At 40.7% G+C, this 22,682-nt stretch overlaps 1 protein-coding gene across 3 annotated transcripts in view; it reads left to right on the plus strand.

Moving 5' to 3' along the window:
• Positions 1–205: 205 nt before the first annotated feature.
• The window catches only part of DCBLD2 (discoidin, CUB and LCCL domain containing 2), a 69,293-nt gene continuing 46,816 nt past the window's right edge, over positions 206–22,682 (plus strand). For all 3 annotated transcript variants that reach the window (XR_011698324.1, XR_011698322.1, XM_071561171.1), the window contains exons 1-3: positions 206–415; positions 18,188–18,415; positions 21,867–22,004. Coding sequence is in view for 1 of the 3 variants with exons in the window: in XM_071561171.1 (XP_071417272.1) it covers positions 304–415; positions 18,188–18,415; positions 21,867–22,004 (478 nt within the window). In the remaining 2 variants the exon portion in view is untranslated. The remainder of the gene's footprint in view (positions 416–18,187; positions 18,416–21,866; positions 22,005–22,682) is intronic.

Genomic DNA, 22,682 nt, shown 5'->3' on the forward strand with positions numbered 1-22,682 from the left:
GAGGCGGGGGGAAAAGCCCAGTATCCTCAGTCAGCTCATAAAGGAGGACGGAGGCGGCAGACGCGGGAATTCCGGGGATCCCCGGCGGGGCGGGCGCGGCTGCGGGCCCGGATCGGGCCCCTCCGGTGCGGTCCGGGGCGGAGGCGCCGCCGCTGCGGGGCCGAGGGGGCGGCAGGAAGCGGGGCGGCCCCGCCGCGCCCCCGGAAGCGCTTGCGGCCGCGGGCGGGAGCGCAGCACGGACGGGCCCGGCGCGGCCGCCCCGCAGCCCGCGATGCCCTCGGAGCGCTGCCCACGCCGCGGGGCATGGTGAGCCCGGGGCGGCCGCTCCCCGCGGGGACCCGGCGGGCGGCCTCGCTGCTCCGCCCCAGCCTCCTCCTCCTTCTGCTGCTGCTGCGGGGCACCGGGGCGCAGAAAGGTGGGTGCGGGAGCGGGCGGGTGGGTGACCCCAGCGCTGGGGCGCAGCTGCTGCTGCGGGGGCAGCGCCCGCCGCTGGTCCCCCTCGGGCGTGTGGCCCCGCACCGCGGAGCTGCCCCTGCCCGGGCAACAAAGCGCGAGAGAAGAGCCCCGTTTCTGAAAAAAACCCGAACAACCGACACGCCGCCCGCCCCAAACAAACCCTTTCGTTCCCGCTTGCACCCCCACGCCGCAGGGAGACGGCGGCGGCAGAGCCTGCCCGGGGGCGCGGCCGCGGGGCCGGGAGGCAGCTCGGGGCGCTGCGGGGCACAGTGCGGGGTTTGCCCTCCCGAACGGCACCGTGTGGGGCAGGATTTGCCCTCCCGAACAGCACCGGGTCGGGGCAGCGTTTGCCCTCCCGAACAGCACCGGGTCGGGGCAGCGTTTGCCCTCCCGAACAGCACCGGGTCGGGGCAGCGTTTGCCCTCCCGAACAGCACCGGGTCGGGGCAGCGTTTGCCCTCCCGAACAGCACCGGGTCGGGGCAGCGTTTGCCCTCCCGAACAGCACCGGGTCGGGGCAGCGTTTGCCCTCCCGAACAGCACCGGGTCGGGGCAGCGTTTGCCCTCCCGAACAGCACCGGGTCGGGGCAGCGTTTGCCCTCCCGAACAGCACCGGGTCGGGGCAGCGTTTGCCCTCCCGAACAGCACCGGGTCGAGGCAGCGTTTGCCCTCCCGACCCGCACCGTGTCGGGGCAGCTGCCCCAGACCCGCTGGGGTTTCTGCTTCGGACTCTGCAAAGTGCTTGGTGTGAGCCTGGGGGCGGGTAAATGGGAGATTTCTGCTTGCTGCGAAAATAATCTTACACGAGTGTGTAGAAGCGCATGTAGGCGTGAGAGTGACAGGGTAGGGTAGGATTTTTTGGTTGTTTAGAGAAATCGGCGAGATTTCTCCTCCTCGGATGGAATGAATGATCTAGCTTCAACACTTTCAAAATTACGAGGCACAGTTTGGTCACTTCATGGCAGAAGATCAGAGGGTGCCACAGGAACTGTCACTTTGATCATGTGCTTGGGAGAAAGTGGTGGGAGTGTTTTGACAGCATCTTTAAACTTTTGCCTCTGTGAGTACAGGGATTGAGAAGATAAATTTTATAGTTTTCAATTTGTCTTGCTTCATGCACTGGTCTTGCATCATTTCAGAAACTGATCTCTGTTTACACGTAACTTTCTGTACGTCTCAGAGATAGAAATATGATTCAGTGTCACAAATGCTATATGTAAATGTACAAAAGCAGCAAGCAAACTATGCACTCTTCTGGTTTTACATTTTAATTAAATATTTAACAAATTAATTAATAAAACTTTTTTTTCAAATGGAGAAAAGTCAGAGAGATGTCCATAAAGCAAACTAGTCACGTGGACTTACCTTTTCCTTGTAATTCAAGATAATTGCATTTAACTTTAAGTGTGTTTCTATACACATATGAAGTTAATGCTAATAAGCGTTTACCATACCTGATTTTGTTTTGTTTTAGCAGTGAAAAAGACACATTTGCTTTTGAGAGGAAATGGGCAATTTTAACATTTTGAGAGTTGCTGCTGGGTGAGTCAGGCAGCAACAAGTTGTTAGTTCGTGCTGTTGGAGCATCACGCTCCAAATACTTGTGCTGACCTGACCGACACTTGTCTGACCTTTTGGCGGGCAGACTGACTTTGTTATTCCAGGAGAAAACTGGAATAACCATGGGGGTAGGGAAGAGTCATTATTTTCCTCCAAATGACTGAGTGGAATTGGCTCAGTGAGTGGTCAGAGGTGTCTTAGAGGGGGTGGGGCCAAGCAGCAAGTGGCATGCGTGGAGAGCAGGCTTTTCACTTTGTCTTTCTGTACTTTGAGAAACTGCTGAAGAGCTCCTACCCAGAATTTCAATCTACAGTGTCCCTCTAGTTACTATGTAACTTTTGCAAAGAGGTCTTGCTTTTGAACAGGAGGGTAACCTCTTCATTTACAAGCCCATCTTACTTGGTAACAAAAAGCAGAGCATATTTTAAGGCTGGGGCCTCTGGTGTTGTCAAGTACAATGCTTCAGTATGAGAAACTGTTGGAGCTTTTTAGAAAAGTTCTGCTTGTGAGGTACGGTTTCCTTGCCAAAATATTTTCATTTATCTTATTCCAGAGAAGGTTGGGGAGCCCATATCCTGGATCTTTAAATGCTGGCGTATTTCTAATTTGGGTAAGGACCCCCATACAGAAGTGAAACTGCTGCTTTGCTCGTGAAGGGTCTGCACGAAGTTGTTACTCAATTAGAGTATTAAATACATGCACAGGCTTCTAAGATAATATGTTGATTGACAATGAAAGTAGCCAACTTAGGAAATGCCACAGTTACAGTTGCTTTTAAGTTCTTACAAAAGTACAGTGAGTGATGCTATGTAGGAACCTAGTCTTATTCATTATGTTAGGGAGACTGATCCTCTGTTAATAAGCAACTATTCCTTTTTTTTCTGCTGTTCAGCAAGTCTAAGCTTCACATACTACATAGTATTTAAATATTTTTCTGAAGATAGAGTTATTTTATTTCTCACATGCTTTTCTGTAGAGCATCTCCCTGATATGAACTGATTTAAAAATACCAGTATGGTTTTGGTTAATGTGAAACTTGTTTTTAATACTGGGTCAAATGTTCACCTCCTCTTCTTCCAGATGGCAGCAAACTTAGAAATTAAAAAGTGCAGGTATTGTTGTGGTGAATATGTTTTTTTACTTAGTAGCCCATTGTATTATCTTACAGGATTCAAGAGGGATTTTTTTCAGCCTATCATATTTTAAATTATTCAGTGTATGTAATTCAGCGTTCCTTGGTAAAGCATTTCAATTTGAGCATTTTGTTGTCTTGAAAAATTCTGAACATTTTGTGTTAGCTCCAACACCTTCAGAAGTACCCTGTGCTGCATTTCAGTCTCATGCACTGAGTACTGTCCAGCCGATGGATGTGCAAGTCAGCTCTTGTGATTTTTGATACAGTTCTGTAGTGACTCTAGCTCCTGGTTTCAAGGAAATTGATATTTGAAAAATACTTAAGGTGTTTTATTTGTTTTTTATGTAATTAAGCAGGTGTGAATGAAAGCAAGCCAGCCCATGTAAGCTTCCTGCTCTTTGTGGGTTGCGATTTGAGAAACAGTGCTCTTAGCAGATGCTTAGCTATTGACATAAATTTGGTATGGCCTATTCATTAGCTAAGTTTAACCTCTTTTTTATTTATTTATCAAAACACAGCTACACAAGAAATGGTTGCTTAGCTTTCATCAAAGTAAAAGTTGAATAATGTCTCGGTTATTCTGAAGGTATGAAGCTTGTAGGATCTGTGGAGCAAGAACTTTGTTATCACACATGTAGTGTGGTAGCCATCTGTCAGGATTTCTAGTGGATACCAATGTACATATAAAATTGGGAAAAAAGCAACCTTTGATTCTGAAGTTGATTCCCGAGTTACCTGAAGCAGATTTGTTTAGAATCTTTTATTTAAAGAAATTAATGCTGGATGCTTGTTTTGGAATATGATTCCCATATTTTCTTCTAAACAGATAGCAGCCCATCAAAATGTTGTTATAACCTCAAACATCATTGAAGAAAATGCAAGAAGGTGATTCAGGACTTTAGCTTAAAAATATTTGCTTCAATGTAGAAGGGAAAAAGAATTTTTTAATGTATGCTGCTGAGTTACCACGATCTGAAAAGCCAAGTGAAAGAGTTAATGAAAATGCACATTGAGCCTAATGAAGTGGTTTTCCATGGCCTCATGTTTTGTGACTGAACTTCAGTATTTGTGGATCCTTTGTGTGTTCCCTGTTCCTCTTCAATTCCTCTGTGTGCTCTCCCTTTCTCTCTGCAGTGCTCCTGGTCTCACCTCTAGCTGTCCGTCTGGCAAGGCAGTAGACAGTGGTGGCTTTGACTGGGGCCAGTCCAGAATTAGGCACATACTGATCCATCAGCCTTAATTTGGGGAGAAGGAATCGGGCAAAGAGAAGATGGCTCTAGCTACATACCCATAAGCTGGGCTACAGGAAGGGAGAAACTGTAGCTTCCCCTCGATGTCCTGGAAGAGATGGTGACAAGGGTTCCAGCTGCCAGGGTAGCCCATTGCAGGTGTTTTTTTTCCTGCTGCAGAGAGCTCCTGGCATGTGAATATAAAGCACTACCACAAAACCATCTGCCACATGAGCGATTGTCCTGTGTTGCCCTTTATAGGAGTGCTGTTTTCTATTCTTGCTAAATTAGATTGGGTGGTGTCTCATTGCCCCTTGTATCTGTTTTCCTTGGCTGGGCACATCTGGGAGGAAGGGAGTCACAGCCAAACCCAGAAGGAATTATTTCGATTAAAAAGATCCCTGGATTTTTGGATGAGAGATCTGTTATCCCTTGAATTAATATCAGAGTAAGTGTTTTATGATGAAGATGGCAGAGCTCTATTTGGCTTTGCTAATAGGACAGTTTTACTTAAGATTGCAGAGTGTTTTGAAGATGCAGTTGTGCAAGTAGAGCCTCTTGAGGACTCAGGGATTGGTACCATGTAGGCAGGAGTGCTGAGGCAAATCCCTTTCATCCTTGTGTTGAGAAATATGGAAGAATTTTTCAAGACCAAGGCTTAAAGTTTTGCCAGGCTTGTTCAGGTTTTATGATGTTCTTTTTCACTTCCCAGCACTGGCCTTGAAGATAGATTTAGTGAGGAGGAGGAGCAGTGCTCTAGAGAATTGTGTGGAGGAATGCAGGTCCTGGGGGGAAGTGAGCTGTATATTGGAAGTATAGACCTAAAAAGGGTGAACAGTCTTTGCTTTTGAAAACAACAATCCCTGAAAAGTTTTTTTTCCTCCTCCATTTAATGAGTCTTATTTGAAGTGACTAAGTGGGTCTGGTGGGCAGGAGGTACATACAGGTGTTCTGTAGAGGCATCCTATCTGGGAGGTTGTTCAGCCCAGCTCAGCCTCAGAAGTCTGTTGAGGTTGTGCTGTCCTGGTCTGCTCCTGTAAAAGCAAGCAAGAATCACTGTTTTGTGTAAATACTCTTATTAGAGTTCTGATACTTGATCCCTGAATGTACTGCATTTGGGATTGAAGCAGTACAATGCATATTGCTGTTACATATATATGTATGTATATACATATGGCCAGACTTCGCGAATGAAGATTTGGGCAGGGCTCTCCCCACGTGGGTGTGCCCTTCCAGCCTGTGCAGTGGATTTTTAGGTGAGGCACAGCGTGCACAGAACTGGCCCTACCGTTTCAGTCCTGAGGTCCATCTGCCACGGCCGAGCGAGCTTGGACAGTGACAGTGAAGTCCTTGGGACTGTCACAGCACCCGGTACTAACCGGGGCTGACCCTGCTTGGCATCCGAGATCTGACGGGATCGGATGGCAGGGAGGCATTGAACTGCCAGGGGATAGTCCCATTGAGACTCGAACTCAGGTCCTTGGGATTCAGAGTCCAGAGTGCTCTTCTTTACACCTGTATATGTGTATATGTACACATACACGCACACACGTGTGTGTGTGCGTGTGTGTGTACATGACTGTAACAATAAAGCATCTGAGCTCTTGTTAAAAAGGTAATGTAAATGTTCTCTTAGAAGGTTGTGTGCTGTTACTGTGTGCATCTCAAGCCAATCACCTTCTAGCATGTTCGTGCTGTCTTCAGGAAAATTATTTTCCTGCTACTGAGTGGAGATGTTCAGCTTTCAGATTTGCAGGACTGTTTCTTATGTTATTCGTGTAAGAGAAAAAGAATGTTTTCTACAATTCTGCCACCTGCTTTATACTCTGGGAAATTATGCATTAGGTTTTTAATGTGATCACTGCTGTTCTGTGTAGTTTCAGTCATCAGCTAGTTAAGCTCTGCCTTGACTGCATCAGCTTTCATAGCTCAGATAGTCATCAGTTCAAATGCAATCCTTGTTGGAATTGCTGCTCAGCGTATTGTGAAATGTTTCCATATTGGTTATTTTATCTGCATTTTAAAAGGCTGTTCACTAAGCTGTTCCGTGTCACCCCCACTTTTGTAGCTGCCTTATGTGCTTTGGGGAAAGCACTTAGGATGTTTTCTTAGCATCTGGAATTTGTTTTGTAGTTAAAGGATTCCCTTCTTCTCCTGCATTTTCTGATTAAGTTGATTTCAGATTAATTTATTTAAATCAAATGTTATGGAACAGTTGTGGTGTTTTTATTTCAAATTAGTGGTATAGTTGAAACCATTTTCCATGCATGGAGTGTGGATTTGTTAATAAACTGAGATTAGGGGATGTGGGAAGGGAGAACAGTAGTAATGTTAATGTAAGAGGCCATGTAGTAACTTGCATTAAAATAGGATCTATAAAATTTTCAGTGCTGGCTTTTTTTATACCAAGTGGTGGGTGTTGTTTGTGAAGCCTGTTCATTAATGTGGCAAGACTGTGAAACAGCAGATTTTGCTCAGCTCCATTGTTCTCCTTCCACAGTTTGAGCTGTGCTATTCATACTCTACTTAAGCTTGTTGCTTGATAATTGAACACTTTTTATGTTATTTGAGTTTAAAATTACACTTGAAAACATAATAGTGATTTGACTTTTGGACCACAGAATAACATTGATTGTGAAAATGGCTTCTGTTTGATGAATTCTTTGTCTAGTACTTGAAAAAGAAAACAAACCCAAGCCCTTGCATGGTAAGAAATACTTAACCTGTGCTGTTTCTTTTTGAGCGTGTAATTTCTGCTGTTTCCCTGCATGACCACTTCGTTTCCCTTGTTGAAGAGTTGTAAAAGGATAACATTTCTTTATGTTGCTATAGTTTTCAAAATGAAATTAAAGGAGATAGCTCATAACTGTTCAGCCATCTCAATTACTTCAATCAGTTGGACCTTAGAGTTGGAACCCAGTCACTTGGTACTGCTTATAGCATTTGGATGCTTCCTGTTGGCATTTCTTGGAAAATCTCTGCTTGTAGTTGTCCCTTCTGTTTGGGCTGGATTATTTTTTTTCTCTGCTAATACTGTGAGCTAGTCTGTAAGGCTTAGTCCAGCAAACAGCTGATGGGTACTAAAGCTCAGTGACTAGTTATCTCTTTGACTTTGGTGAGATTAGTTGCATCCTGAAAAGCCAACTCATCAGTGTTTATCTCTGCAATAAATGACAACTCATACTTGTAAATATTTTGTTTCAGTGAGACTGTGATTTGAGTTCACCTCCCTAGCTGTAAAACAATTGAAATATGTTTGCAGTAGCAACATAAAATATAAAATAAAAGTGCATGGACCAATAGAAGTGCAGGGATTCTTTGCAGCTATTGTTTTAAAAAGGTAAATTCTTTTGCAGAGAAAGGATTCCTGGAAGCAGAATATATGTAAATGGGGATGGAATACATGTGTACATGTCAGATGCTTGCTTTTAATTTTTGCTGACGTGAAGAAGATGTTTTGGCCTGTTCACTGCTCTCTGTACAATTGGTGTTCTGCATTGTGACTCAGGTAATCCTTATTTTCTTGCAGTTAGTTGATGGCTGATCTTAACAACCTCTGTTGTTAGTATCTTATTGAAGATACTAATTCTGTCCTAGTAATAGGAATTCCATGCTTCTTGTTTTTGAATGGTATCATAGTTGGGAACGTTCCATTTCTTCACCATTGTTCCGATGGTGTCCATAGCTATTGCATTAGTGAATGTTGCTGTGTAAGCTGGATCAAGGTTATGAACTTAGTGGTGTCATCCTTGGCAATACTAGGTGTATTTTTAAGAATGTCTGAGAAACAGATGGTGTAGTGGTGGTGGTTTGTTTGTATTTTGTTTGTTTTCCCTCCCAGGTGTTCAAAGCATGCTAGCTTTAAAAATAGTTAAAATTTCTCTCTCTCAGGGTACTAATGCTCAAGTCTGAAATTTAAGGCAAATTCTAAATTCCCTTTGGTTAGAATAGAGACTAGCCAACTGTAAGCAGTTAAGGTATACAAGAAATCATACTTAAAAGGGCCCTTCTGGTCTTTCTGTAAAATAACTTAGGAACTAGGATCAGAGAAGTTCAAATTTGGCACTTTTTTCCCTTTAAGAGATAGTGTCTGGAGGTTTTTTATTATGTAGTTTTGGTTGGGTTTTTCCTTTATTTTTTTTACTGGAAATATATCCCTGGTGCTGTATTATAGCAGTTTTGTTAATTGTTGTATTAAAGAAAAAACCAAACAGCTATTTTAAGGGTTTTTTTGTTCTGTTCCGTGTGCATATCCTTGGATTTGTTAACATTTTTCATTGTTCAGTACAAGTTTTAAGTAAGTATATTACATTTTAACGTTGCTGCATTCTTTGTTATATGAAAACTCAATTCAACTCCAGCAAAATGGTGGGAGACTGCCTGATTAACCATATTCCAGAGGTCATGCATCATTTATGTACTGAAAAATGAAAATAGAATCAATAGTCAGAGCATCTGTATGCTTTATTAAACACTTCCCTTTCCACTTTATAACTTCCCTTGTTAATCCCACCTCTAAACCTTCCTCCCAGATTTTTAAAGTTCTTTCCAAATTTACTTTCAGCTCAAGGAAGAGATTTTGTCATCCAGGACTGGAGCAGTTTCCATCAGAATGTCAATCCTTGCCAGCTACTGATCGTTGGATTGTCAGTCTTGCTGAAATTCTATGTATTGTGCATGAGACCACTGGATTCTCTTTTTAAACTTTTTCCTTCACAATGGTTCTTTAGAAAACACGCTAATTTTCTCCATTCTTTACTTGAAGTGCTGTCAGAGGTAATAATTTGATACATCCTTCAGGAATATTATTAGTGGTGGAAAAGGGAGCTTGAAAAGCTTCTCATGCTTCTGAAAATGATTGTGAGCAGATAACTCTTTTGTCACAGTTTCTGAAAAAGATGATGGTGGGAGAGCTTCCCAGAGTGATGCTGTCAGTCATATTACACTAGTACTGCTTATGTATGAATTAGGAAAGCAATGGACACAGAAGGTGAATGACAATGGTACGATCTCGCCTGATTACTTCTGAGATCTCGTAGCTTTTGACTCTGAAAGGATAGTTTGCTGCACATTTACCATGTATGTGGAGTATGTTGTGCATGTCTGTGTGCCAGTAAGTGCACAAAGGTTTTCGTAGCTGGCAGCTGCTGCCTGTTTAGCAGGACTGTAGCCAGTTAAATCTGTTCATTTTAACTTTGCTCCAAAATGGTTCAGATATGGGGGAAAACGTTGTTCACTGTGGTGGAAGGAAGCTATTGGTGCTTAATTTTTCTTTTACAAATCTGTGAATTTTATGCTAAAACAAGAAGCCCTGAACCACATTATCTGTTAAATTCTATTTTAGTAGAATTGTGTACAGGTGTCAAAATCCATCTCATTATCACAAGGGTGGAAAGAGGGGTGCATTAAGTTTAATGCTTTTGAACACTTAGTGCAAAGCCCCAGTGGTGGCCAGTTTTTATCTTTTTCTAAAGTATATTTGAAAAGATTAATAAAGCATCTGCATTCCTTTATCTCTTTGTTTTTAAAGAGATGTTTTCAAGTTCTCCAGTTCCATTACACAAGGCATCATTTTCTTCTTGCTACAAGGAAGGCACAGCAAAGTGGATTGGCAGGTTTAAAGTTTACAGATAGTTTTTACTGAAGCTCCACAGACTACTGACTTCCTAGAGGCTCTTGCTATACTTTTTGTGTTAATTTTGCCACTTTAAATTTACTTCCCATCTTCCTGATTAATATTTCTATTATTCAGTAGTACATGTTTATTTTGTTGATTGTATTCATAAAGGGTCAAAAGTGTGAAAATATCTTTAAGGAAACATTACAAGGCGAAACTAGGAATGAATGGCCTCTTAGAACAGATTGTGTATTAAATTTTATGATGCTGGAATTAAGCCAAGGTATTCAAAATAGGAAAACTACAAACAGTTTCCATTATAATTATCAGAAAATGAATGTTAGAAATCAGGATGATACTGTATGTCACACTGGGATAAGGAAATACTGCTGTAGAGATGTAGAGTGTTACTGTTTAATCAGTTGGACAAGAAACTTTAAAGAGGGTTAGAAACTGATTTTTAAAGCCACTGTTCTTGGTGCAGCTACAGGGTGTAAATAATTACAACTGGGTTTTGAGTTTTTCTTTTTGAAAGCATCAACTTGCCCTGCTGTTTTGTGATTCAGGTACTCAAACCATCAGCTTCCTTCCTGCTGGCTTCTGTTGATTCCATGGTAGCCAAAAATTCTTTTTACCTCTGGCTGATGCTGTCTCACCGTCTCCTCCCTGTCCCTACCATGCATCCTCTGTGTTGTTCAGGCTCTGGTGACTATTCAGCCATGGCCATGCCCTTACTCAGCAAAAGGCAGGCAGAGTGGTCACTTGGGCATGGAATTGTGGAGCAGCTCAACAAGGGTATGAGGAGCACGGAGCAGGGCAGGAAGTGGTAGGTGCTCATGGAAGGCAAGGTGATCCTGCAGCATCTGGTAGGACCAACGTGTGCCACCATGGATCTGCAGTGTAGGCTGTGCTGTGTTGGTTATGAACTGGAAGTGGAAACTGTAATGTCAGTTTAGCATGTGAATGACTGGTATGACTGGATGTTGGGGTCCCCTTATCCCGAGTAAGGACGCAGCGTGAATGACAATCAGAAGAGCTAAGGCACAGCAGGCATCAGAAGGCTTGATCAGAAGGCTTACAACTTAGAGAATTTATTCAAGAGAGTTTCATCTAGGAGAGATTCAGTTAAGAGAGAGTTTCACAGACAGTTTCCTCATAGCTTTATTCTTAGTAACATCCACACCTTTTATATCCTCTCACATCCAACATGCCATGACATTATTGGCTTGCCCATTCACCTCACATTCACTGAAGCATCTCATTGGTCACAGGACCCCACACACACCACAGGTAGCTCTCTTCTCTTAAAGGTGCACTCCAAACAGCTTTCCTTCAGGGATATATACTCACAGTCACCCCTACAACTGGAGAACTTTTTTTGGTGAAAATTCATGTGGTCCTGGTGTGGTGAAGAGTTTGCAGAACTTACAAGACAGTTGAAGCCCATTCTGACCATGACTGTTGCTTATTGTCACAGCATTCAGCATGACCATCTGTGTGGTTTTAATTTCCTTCATCATCTGTGTTTCTTCTGTGTAACACTTAAAGCACTGAACCAAGACAGTGTTTATTTTTATGAAAGTGTTGTTGCAGACTGCAGAGTAAATGCCATGTCTTGGGAAGGCAGCAAGCTGCGTGTGCCAGACAAATGACAACATACAACATGAGCTGTCCCTGTGATTCAGCACGGGCATCACATCAGAAGGGCTTCTGCATTATGTATCATTGGGCACAGAGTCCTCTTGCAGTGCTCATGTAAATCACTTTTCACCATGCCTGGCCTGTCTACGTGGGCTACTTTTGCCAGCACAGTATTTAAGCAAGTCATAACAATCCCTGGGGACTTACATCGTTTCCCTGACATCAGTAAATAGTACAAGCTTTGCAACACTGTCTTACACAACTGGTCTTTTTTTTTCGTGTTCTTCTGAAGCAGTCAGTTTGGTTAGTATACAATAGCAGAGAAAGCAGGTGTCTTACCTGCTCTGATGATGTAATAATTTAAGATACTTTCTTTTAAAATGTTACCATATTCTGGATGCTAAACTTAGGAGGGCTAAATGTTTCTGTTTCATGTAAAATGCAGTGGCTGAAAGCTAAGACTGCGTTTCCAGAGATGGTGATTGTACAGATGAAAATAATAAAGTCCTAATTGTCACTAGACCAGCACGTGGCCGGTGTTGTAAATGAAAACCATAAAATTTTATTGTAATGGCATCTTAAATTTTGTATTTTTCTATAAGAGCAAGAATCAGCCTCTGCTTCTTCTCACCCCCTGCTGCCTCCTCGCTGAGCTGCCAGCATTTTCAAAGGCAAGATGCTTATTGTGCTTTACCTTTCAGTGTGTTCCTATCTTTGTTAAACCTCAACTCATAATTTCATTACCCTTGTAAGGCTGCCCCACAGCAGGTAAACCAATCCAAGCTGAGACAGCTCTAATCCCACCTGCCCTCTGTTCCTTGCCCTGCCAAGCTGCACAGTGAGCTGCCTCAGTGTTGAGTTGGTGACATCGAACATTGCGTGGTGGAAGTGGATCGGGCACTGTCTGCAGCCAGCTCAGTTCTTCAAGCCACTGTTGTGTGGCTGCTCTTCCCAGGGGAGAGTTGGTTTCCGTGTTTCTGGGTGGAACTCAAGGTTTAAAGTGCAGACATGGGCTAGCAGTGCTGGTGAAAGAATCAGTTGCTGGTGTTTCCTTCCTCTCACACTGTCCCATCCCTCTGTCAAGGAAGGTGCTTGTGCACACTACAATGAATTAGGGGTTTGCTCTAGGTTAAAACTAACAGCTGTTGTGATGCCAAGTCCCTGTCCCGTACCAGGCAGGGTGTGGCCAAAAGTGAGGGGCAGACAAGGTTTGCTTTTAGCAGTGGCTGGGCTAATTTGAAGTGCCTTCAAGTGTTTATTGAGCTTTGGCCTCTCTTGTGGGAATGTGGGCTGTTTTATGTTGCAGAACATCTGTAATGGGATGAAATGCCCAAACCAGTGTGTTACTGAGGCAAATAAATGGCATAAAGATGAAAGTGAACTGTGTGCTTGTATTGGCTTGTTAAGAAAATTAATTCTGCCAGAGGAACAGATTCCTTCCTGAAGAACATCATTCTGTGGATTTTGGGGGAAACAGCACTGAGTTTAGAGGACACAAATAAGGACATTTGAAAATACATGAAAAAGCTGTTTAGAATTTGATGTCTCTGTGGTCTTAATTCCTCAGTGTTTCTTACTCATGAAACTGTTTTGTTCATTGTGTAAAGTTTCTTGCCTGCACTGAGAAAAACAAAAACTAGTGTCTTTTAGCAGCATACTGATAAAAAGCAGGAAAATGCAGAGCATAGGAGCTGAACAGAAGAGGAGAATTTACAGTAGTGTGTTGAATAAGAAAGAGTTGTGCATTTGGAGTTAAAATGAATGCTTTAAAATACCCTTTTTGCTTACTTAACTCTAGTAAATTTGTTTCTACCTATGCTTAATGAAGATGTTTTAATTACATCCTCTATGTAATAAAATCTCAGGAAACCCACTGGTTAAATTGAGTCTATTCAAAAGGCAGTGCCACGTGTTAAAATTGAGATGAGTGTTTTGATGTGCATCAATTATCCCTTATAGATTATAGTACTCTGCTGTCTAATGTCTTTATTTTATCATTCACTCTTTTCCAAGTAAGGATTGGGAAAGTATTCAATGGTCTTCAAAATTAATTTTTGACATGTTTTGGTAGTGGGAAGGAGATTAGCAGTCACTAACAGCAACCAGTCTCAGAGAAAGTTCTGATTAACTGACTTCCACAACTATTAAGAATGATTAAGGGTTTTTTTGTGGGTGTTAATAGGGTGCTTAGCACCCACTCCTGCAGTTTTCATTTTATTACATTCTCTATTTTCTTAATGTACCAAAACCCCAGTGTATTTTGGTACGTTTGTGTTAGTTCAGGTCCTGTATTTTGTTGATGTAAAGAACATGGGTATAAGAAATTGTTTTAAATCATCTGCATGGTTGCATCAGACATCAATGTGCTCATAGCCTGGGGGTCACATGTAATCTGTCTGGATAATTCATCCAGACTGCATTCAAAGGCACCTGCAGAGGAGATGGATGTTTCTGCTGCTGAGCAGTCTCTGCTTTCCCCTGTCTGCTCCTTAGGGGGTGTCCATGTTTCTAACACACGTTTTGGTGAAGAGCCGAGCTCCTTCCTATTTGCTGTGGGCATGGTCCTCAGGACACATGGAATTTGATGCACGTTTGCAGACCTTCCAGCATGTGTCAGGTGTTATGGTTGTGTGCACGAGTGTTTTGGTGATTCTCCGAAGGGCTTCATCTATTCTGCAGGTGCAGTAGGTCTGTTTTGGGACAGAGAAGGCTGAAAGAAATCAGAAGGCTCATTCAGCTGTGCACTGACAACAGAGGTTGTCAGTTCTTTCAGGAATAATTGATTTAGGTATTGATTTCTGTGTCTTCCATGTGTTCTCAGACACTCCACTCTCATGCACACAGATTAACAGAAGCAAAAGATTCTGTGGCACTTAATGCCTTCCAAATGAATGAAGTAGCCAACGCTCCTGTGTATGTGGCTGTAGTGGAAAGAACTGTATTTTCTCTTTTTCTTAGAGAAACTGCTGAGTATTGAAGATTGCTCCCCTGATGCAGGGTGTGTATGTGTGTCTCTGGAGTTCATCTGTGGTATTTATACAACTTTGGCAGAAATGATGAAGCACCACTTTACATGGAGAGGCTCGAGAACTACCCTCCTATAGTACTAATAAAACAGAATGTAGTTTCATTGTTCTGCAGATTTCACTGGAAGTCTGATTTTTAGAAATTTACAGATAGCTCCTGAATGGTGCTGCTGCCCTTGGCAGACTGTGTATGCAGTGGTAATCTTCAAATTCTTCAGGCATGAAGGGTCTGGCCTTCTGTTATCACTACCTTAAGTGAAACATGCAACAAAATGTGATATAAAATGCCCTTTCAGAATGAGCTGCTTTTAAAAATACACTTCATAGTAAGATCATGCTCTAGATGCAGTTCAGCACAACTCTGTTTCCTTTCCATCCTTTCTAGTATGATTTGACAGCAGGATAGACCAGAGGAGTGTTTTTCCTCTCACATTTTCAACAAAAGGGAGATCTGTGATTGGCATTTCCATTAAATTGTGTGAGACAGATTAAAAAGTTTTTCTGTCTAGCCACTGGAAACAAGACATTGTTCCAAACTGCAAGCAGAAATTGTGACATTTTAAGTGATGTATCTTTAAAAGTCAAATCTCAATGTCTTTTAAAAAAAATTATAGTATTTTATTTGCATTTTATCACCTAAATGTGTAAGGGTGTTTTTGGAGTTCTTTTGCTTTTCTCATCAGAAAGGTGTGCCCTGTTCATCATGAAAATACAGTGCAGGTATTGGTTCATGCCTGAGACAGCTGTACAATAACCTAGTGGGTAGAATGGTCTAAATGAATGTTAGGCATGGTTTTTATTACTTTTAACTAGAGAAGTTTATCATTTAATTACAGTTTGGGTCAAAGAAGAGACCCAGGCTCTCCTTTGACTTTTAGCAGCATAGGCTTAGGTTGCAAAAATGCAGGGAAGAATCAAAGGTGTGGAGTTGTGCATTATTGGTATTCCTGGATGTAAGTAATAGCTTTTTTGTTGTTACAGCACTGCAGTCAAAGGCCCAGGAAGCAAAATAATTAACTACCAAGTGTTCTGGTTTGTGCAAGCATTTTTACTTTCCTTCAACTGCACTCAGAGCAGTGAATCAGTGCATGCAGTTGGAAGCTGCTGTGATTTCATGTTCAAAAGGCTAGTCTGTTGGTGCATCTGCATAATATTTTCAGTCTGTGAGTGAATAAGCAGTTGCTTACCCCATCACAGACTTGGAAAGGCACAGAACTGATAAACTGGCTCATTGTTTTTATTTAGGATAGAACCTAAAACTGACTGCTATGTGTGTTGAAAATTATTTTTATGTGTCTGCAGTATATAAAGAGTTTTGAAATACTAGCCACGAATATCATAATGAATATATTGGTTGTTTTTATTGTTGTTAATAAGTTCCATGGCGGTCCCATGGTGTAATGGAGAGCAGTCCAGACTCTGAATCCCAAGGACCTGAGTTCGAGTCTCAGTGGGGACTGTCCCCTGGCAGTTCAATGCCTCCCTACCATCCCATCCCGTCAGATCTCGGATGCTCAGCAGGGTCAGCCCCGGTCAGTACCGGGTGCTGTGACAGTCCCGAGGACTTCACTGTCACTGTCCAAGCTTGCTTGGCCGTGGCAGATGAACCTCAGGACTGAAATTGTGGGGCCAGTTCTGCGCACGCTGTGCCTCACCTAAAAAATCCACTGCGCAGGCTGGAAGGGCACGTGGGAAGAGCCCTTCCCAAATCTTCATTCATGAAGTCTGGCCATACACATACATAGAGTAAGTTCCATGTATGTTGTAATGTGTGTGAGTACTTGCCTAGGGCAAGCCAGTTTACTAACAAGGGAATTAAGTTTTCTTGTCTGTTGAGTGTGTTGTGACTGATAAGGAATCTGACATTTAAATGTTTGCTAGCTAATAAACCAAGGCCATACAGGTTTTGAATGATAAAGCTTTCACTTTACTTGGATTTATAACATCACTTTGGAAAGAAACCAGAATTGCAATGATACAAAAAACATGCAGTTTAAGTTACCTCTTTGTAACGTTGGACAGTTGTGTCTCATGTATTCAAAGAACAGAAATTTAGAATAATTTAGAAAAGTAATTTATCAGTGTCACCCAAATAGAAATAATATTTGTCATGGGATAGAACAAAGGGTTTTAACCAAAATTGCACTAATGAAAACATGACTGAGCAACAGCTTTAAAAATAGAAATTTTGATTTTACTGGTGCAGATATTCCAGTTACCTTTTCTGAAGATGCATGTTTTTGATTCCAGACTGCTAGCTAGCAAGGAAAATTACTGCAGTTGGCATCTGCATCAGTGTATGAATCTGTGCATGTCAGCAGCACTTTAATTTTAGAATATGCATCTCTCTTTCAATATACTCAGACTATAAAAAACCAGTCTTTGTTAGTAGAAATTAAGTATGTTTGCGTCTTGGCTTAAAGACAAATATTGGAGTAGGAACAAGTTTGCAAGCAGATTAATCAGTTAATTAAGTTAATCACAGGGGGTTTTCCCACATCACTTCAGTGCATTACACTGACTTTTCAGTCTTGCATAAAATACATTTAAGAATTCTGAAATTTAGTTAAAATTCTTAAGTATGTGTACAGTCTTTGTCCCTGAAGCTTAGCTTACCTTACCTTTTCATGTTTTGTAGAGGAACTGCACATTTTATGTAGTATGAAACACTTTCAGGCTGACACTTTAAGCTGTCAAAACCAATTTCTGTCTATGCAAATCATGTTGATCATTGTGAGTGTTACTTGAAGAACATTCTTATTTCCAAACAAACACATAAATTCTTACACTTTTTGTTCCACACACTAGGGGAAATTCATGTCTAGCTGTTGAGTAATTAGATTTATTAGTTTGTTCTTTATAATTTGATGCTGCAAATACACAATTGGTGCTGGTTTTTCCACTTGTTAAATGAGTTTTCTTTTGTATTGTTATTTCTGGTTAAAAGTAATACTCAAATATGAGGGCTCCAGGTTGGAGTTATAATTGAATTTGTTGTACAAATCCTAAAAAATGTAGTGTGTTCTCTAAATGTGAATGAATTGCAGCATTAAAGTTGTGGTGCAGTGGAAAACAATGTAGCAGTGGTTTGCTAATGGTCAGGGCTGTGTTCAGTACTGTTTGCTCTTCATTGGCTTTCCACTTCTTTCTCATTGTGTTGTGAATACAGTAACCACAGTAAAACTGATGTGCTGGTGTTTTATTGGCAGAGTTCTCTTTCCTTTTCAGAACCTGTTTCCCTCTTTGCTGACGTGTAATGGGAACATGAAACAGCAGGGACACTTTCTGTACTGTCTGTGCAATTTCTTAAGCCATTAGGTATGAATTTTCATCTCATTATGGAAATTGTAGCAGCTCTCTGGTCATCTGTGATGAGGAGCTAAACATAGGGCAGGATTAGTTGCCAAAATTGCTGTTTCATCTGTATGTGACTTACCTTGGAGTTTTCATGATTAGTTATGATTAAATCAATAGTGAAGCTTTGAAGGTGAACATGTGAGCTGATTTCTTTTTCTTCTTTTGTAGGTGATGGATGTGGACACACTGTTCTGGGTCCTGAAAGTGGAACTCTTGCTTCCATAAACTACCCACAGACCTCTCCCAACAGCACAGTTTGTGAATGGGAAATCCGGGTAAAGCCTGGGCAGCGAGTTCAGCTCAGATTCGGTGATTTTGATATTGATGACTCAGATTCTTGTCATTCCAGTTACTTAAGAGTTCACAATGGAATTGGTCCCAACAGGACAGAGATAGGTAAGAGGTTTTATTATTGGTATTTGAAAACTATTGTCTTGTATAAAACTTGGATATACTGTTCGTACTTTTATTACTTTTTAACAACTAGATGCTAAATGTGACATAAATCCTATAATAATCTTTGATTCTTGAGATTCTCAAAGGAAACTCCACTGTAATGTAGGGTTTTTTTCTCAGACATTTCCCAGTTGCTTACAAAGTTCTTGTAAGCAGTGGAGAGAAAATTGTAAAACTGTAAGGATCTTCATTAAAAAAATACTAGTTATTATACATTTTACCTGAAATGTCTTTCTTTTTATATGGATTCACTCTGATTTGAGCTGTTCATCTTGTTGCTATTAAAGGATGTCAGGCTTTAAAAGCTGTGTATTTCAAATATCCTCAGTCTTCTGATAATGTTCTTAGTTTGATTGTTGCTCTCTTCAGGAGAACAAATTGAATTTCATGACTAGAAGCCAGTGGTTTGTTTTGGTTTTTTTCAGATAGCAGTGTGGTGTTATCATCTGTGTCAAGGTATATGTAGGGTGGTAAGACCTTTATGGTTACTTTGCATAAAACTCAAAATTAATTATGTAGATAAATCTTATTTTCTGTTCTAAAACTTTATTTGGAGAGAGAGAAAGAGAAATTTACCTCACCAAGATTGGGTTTTTGCAACTCAAAATGGCGATCCCAGTAAATGGAGTTTTTTTTTAAAGAGACTAGTGGAGTGTTAGCTTTGTTAACCCTCTTTCCAGCTGTTACCTATGTAAGTGTGTGTGAAAATAAGTATGTGCTTGGAGCTGTTGAGCCAGACTTGGTCTAAAATAGGAAACGCTGAATACCTTAAATGGCAAGGAACATCAAGTTCTGATAAGTCTATTACTCACTTTTACAAGTGACTTAATGGGTTCGAGTAAATTTTCTACTTCATTTGTTTCTCTTGACTTTGAGCTGTTCCCAGCTGGGATAGTAGCACAGTATGTTGAACAAATGTATGTGTTGTTCTGCTCTTAATAAGTTCAATCGTAGAACAAACAGTGCTATTAACAGTGGCAGATGCAGATGATGCAGGTTCTTAAATGTTCATGTTTGAAGCAACAGACACTGGAAAGATTAAACAGTGACCTGAATTTCCTTGGAAGAAATCTGGATTTGTCCTAAGTTTTTCCATTCAAGACTCCTGACATGGTCTAACATTAAAATACTTGTATTATATAAAGTCTTAAATACAATCATACCTATTTTAACCCCAAATGACTTAAAAATTGTCTGATTAGATTAAAAATAATATTGTTAGTGGATTATGTCATTAAAAAACAGAGAAGGTTTCTGATGTAGCTTTTAAGAGCTAGTGCTTATTCCAAGCCTCTTGGATATTTATCAAGAAATCGAATGAAGATTCAAATGCTTGGTGTTAAGTTTATCTCTAGTGTAAGTGAGATTTAGAGGTGTTTTTTATTAGATTTCATTGCAGTCCAATCCCTGTGCATCTGCAGTCAGATGTACTTGAGACACAGGAATTCCCTCTCCTGCTGTAATGTTGCTGTACAAAAACACTGGGATCCTCCAATGAATAAGTACAGACAAAACAGTAATATTACATCTTCTGCTCATACTGTTGACAGAGACGTCACTGCAGTCATATTCTGTCCATTTCTTGTGCGTGTTTTTTAAAAAGATTGGTAAACATCTGGCAAGAGGCCAAGGAAGAGTTCGAAAAACGATTTAAACTCTGTATTGCCATGAATGATGTGGTGCCTCAGTCTACAGTTTGTCAAAGGCATGTATGTCCATGGTGCCAGCAGCACGGGATGGTTTATCCCAGCTAGATTTAGATGTCTTGCACTGTGTATTTGCCTGAAAAAGGGACATGTTTTGAGGACAATCTGACCTACACTGGGAGGAATCTTAATGCTGGTCAATCATGTAACAAGATCCCGTGGCTGGAAACAAAACTTAAAAAAAAGTGGTAGTTGGAAAAATGATGCAGTCCATCATAACGAATACAGTTAATCATTGAAATGTGACACCGAACAAAACACAGGGTTGATGTGGAGCCTTGGTAAAAGGAAAGTTTTTTTGTAATTCTTCCTGATTACCTGTTTAAATAGTGGGTTGAGGTAAAGTTATTATATTTGTATAACAACATAAATTGCATTTAAATATTGTAAAAACTATTTGCTGTTTTTTCTTAGAAAATACCCTTTCTTTGTTAAAAAATACCTGAACAATCCACATTTAGAAAGCTCTGAACACAGGAATTAGGATTTTAACTTTTACAACTTTTAAAAATTATTTTGTTAATGTTTGAGAGTGCAGTTCACTTTTTAAAGGAAATTGACATACATTGTATTTGGTTTGTATTTTATTTGTTGAGAACTATTTCTGAAAGACGCTGTTACTCTATTCCCTCTAGTATTGTGATTTGCCTTTAGTTGAGAAAGGAGGCTTGCCTTTTTTTTTTTTTTTTGCTATTTTACAATATGATAACATACTTATTATGAGGGAAGCAAATGGAATGATAAGCTGGAACATATGCAGTGTCATCTACTGCTGGTGATTATCCACTTTGATTATCCACTGCAGGATCTTAAATAGATGATTTTTACAATATTGAATGGTCAAGGGAGCCTGTAGAGCAGAACATTATTTTTTTCTTAACATGTTAATGAACTGATCAGTATCTTTATTAAATTTTTTAATTAGTAGGGCAGAAGAATTCCATATTGACTTGAGTCTTTTTATCAATGATTGATCCAGTAATGTGATTTGGTAGCAATTCTAGAACTTCATAAGGCAAATATTGTCAGTATCTGTGGATTCCAGCATCTCAGTTTAAATTGTGTTATATTTGTTTGCTTCATATGGCAAGAGAAGTATCCAGATGCAGAACCTCTGTTACGTTTTTTAAGTGCAGCAAAACAGCATGTGAACCAATTAACAGTTTATATAACAGTGCTCACATATGCTTCTGTGTAACTGCTGAAATGTAGGGAATGATGCCTGCTGTTATCCAAAACTAAGAAAAGTAGTTGACAGAAACCATGGAAGAGTTGACAAGAAGTGACCCAGCAACTGAGGGAAGAGGAAGGCTATTTTCTCATTTGCTTCTGTAAATGATTCTCATTGCCCTAACTTCATCCTTTTCCTTGACAGAGCTCTCATGTTCTTTGAAGTAGTGACTGTGAAGGTTATGTATGGCTGGAGGGGAATGGGATAAGGTTGCGTTTATCTGCAAGTGTTAAGGGTATGAGAGAGTCACGTGGTGATAGTGACAAAATACGTGCAATACTCATAGTCTGCCATCAAACGGACACTGACGATGTTACTCAGTGTCACACCCATGGATGGTTTTTGCATATAGGCCAGAAGTACTGCAAGTGAAAGTAGATGCTGCAAATGAAATAAGATGCTTATTACCTGTGTTGGTTTGGGTCAGTCTTTGTTTTCCCTCTTCTCTCCATAGGGAAATACTGTGGGTTTGGCTTTCAAATGGATGGTTTAATTACTTCGAAGGGTAATGAGATCACAGTACAGTTCATGAGTGGAATTCATGCTTCTGGACGTGGATTTCTTGCAGCTTATTCAACCACTGACAAATCAGGTATTTGTAGTTATTTGGTATTTTTTCTTTGCTGGCAAAATCAGAGCTGTCTGATAAAAACACAGAACGAAGTTATTTATTCACACATGCCCTCAAATTAACTTCTAAAATTTAGTACACTCTTCCTGATACTTCTGTGTGGGAAATTAGGCTGCCAGTTACTTACAGGTTACTGTAGTTTTAAAGAAATGCTATCATAGCTTACCTTGAATAGCAGAGGAGTAATGCCAGTTGTCTGTTATGAATGAAAGAACTGCTTCAGATTAAGGATGAAATGCGTTTTTTCAGCTAAGTAGTCAGGGTGGCAGATAACCAACAAGTTTTCTTATCAAACTGTATATTTTATATAGACTAACCTCATGGAAAATTTAATTTCAGGAGCAGTATCCTAGATTCCCTTAGGGCGCATTAATTACATAATCGGTGACTACTTTTTAGTATTTTTGCCATTTTTTGGGTTTTGCCATGGTTTTGGTTACTCTAAGCCTTGAAAGAGGTTGCTGTATTTGTTTTGCATCTCCTTCCACTCATTGTAAAGGTGAGTGACCTGCACAGTCCACGAGGAAATCAAGGATCATGAGCAACTGCTCCAGAAGGCATAAGGCTTGAGAAAACCCTGCCAGGAAGTAATTCTAAAAAATAAAGGGTTTTAGTTTTTAATTTTACGGAGATTTTGAT

The sequence above is a fragment of the Pithys albifrons genome, chromosome 1, assembly GCF_047495875.1.
Source record: "Pithys albifrons albifrons isolate INPA30051 chromosome 1, PitAlb_v1, whole genome shotgun sequence".
Classification (NCBI taxonomy): Eukaryota; Metazoa; Chordata; class Aves; order Passeriformes; family Thamnophilidae; genus Pithys; species Pithys albifrons.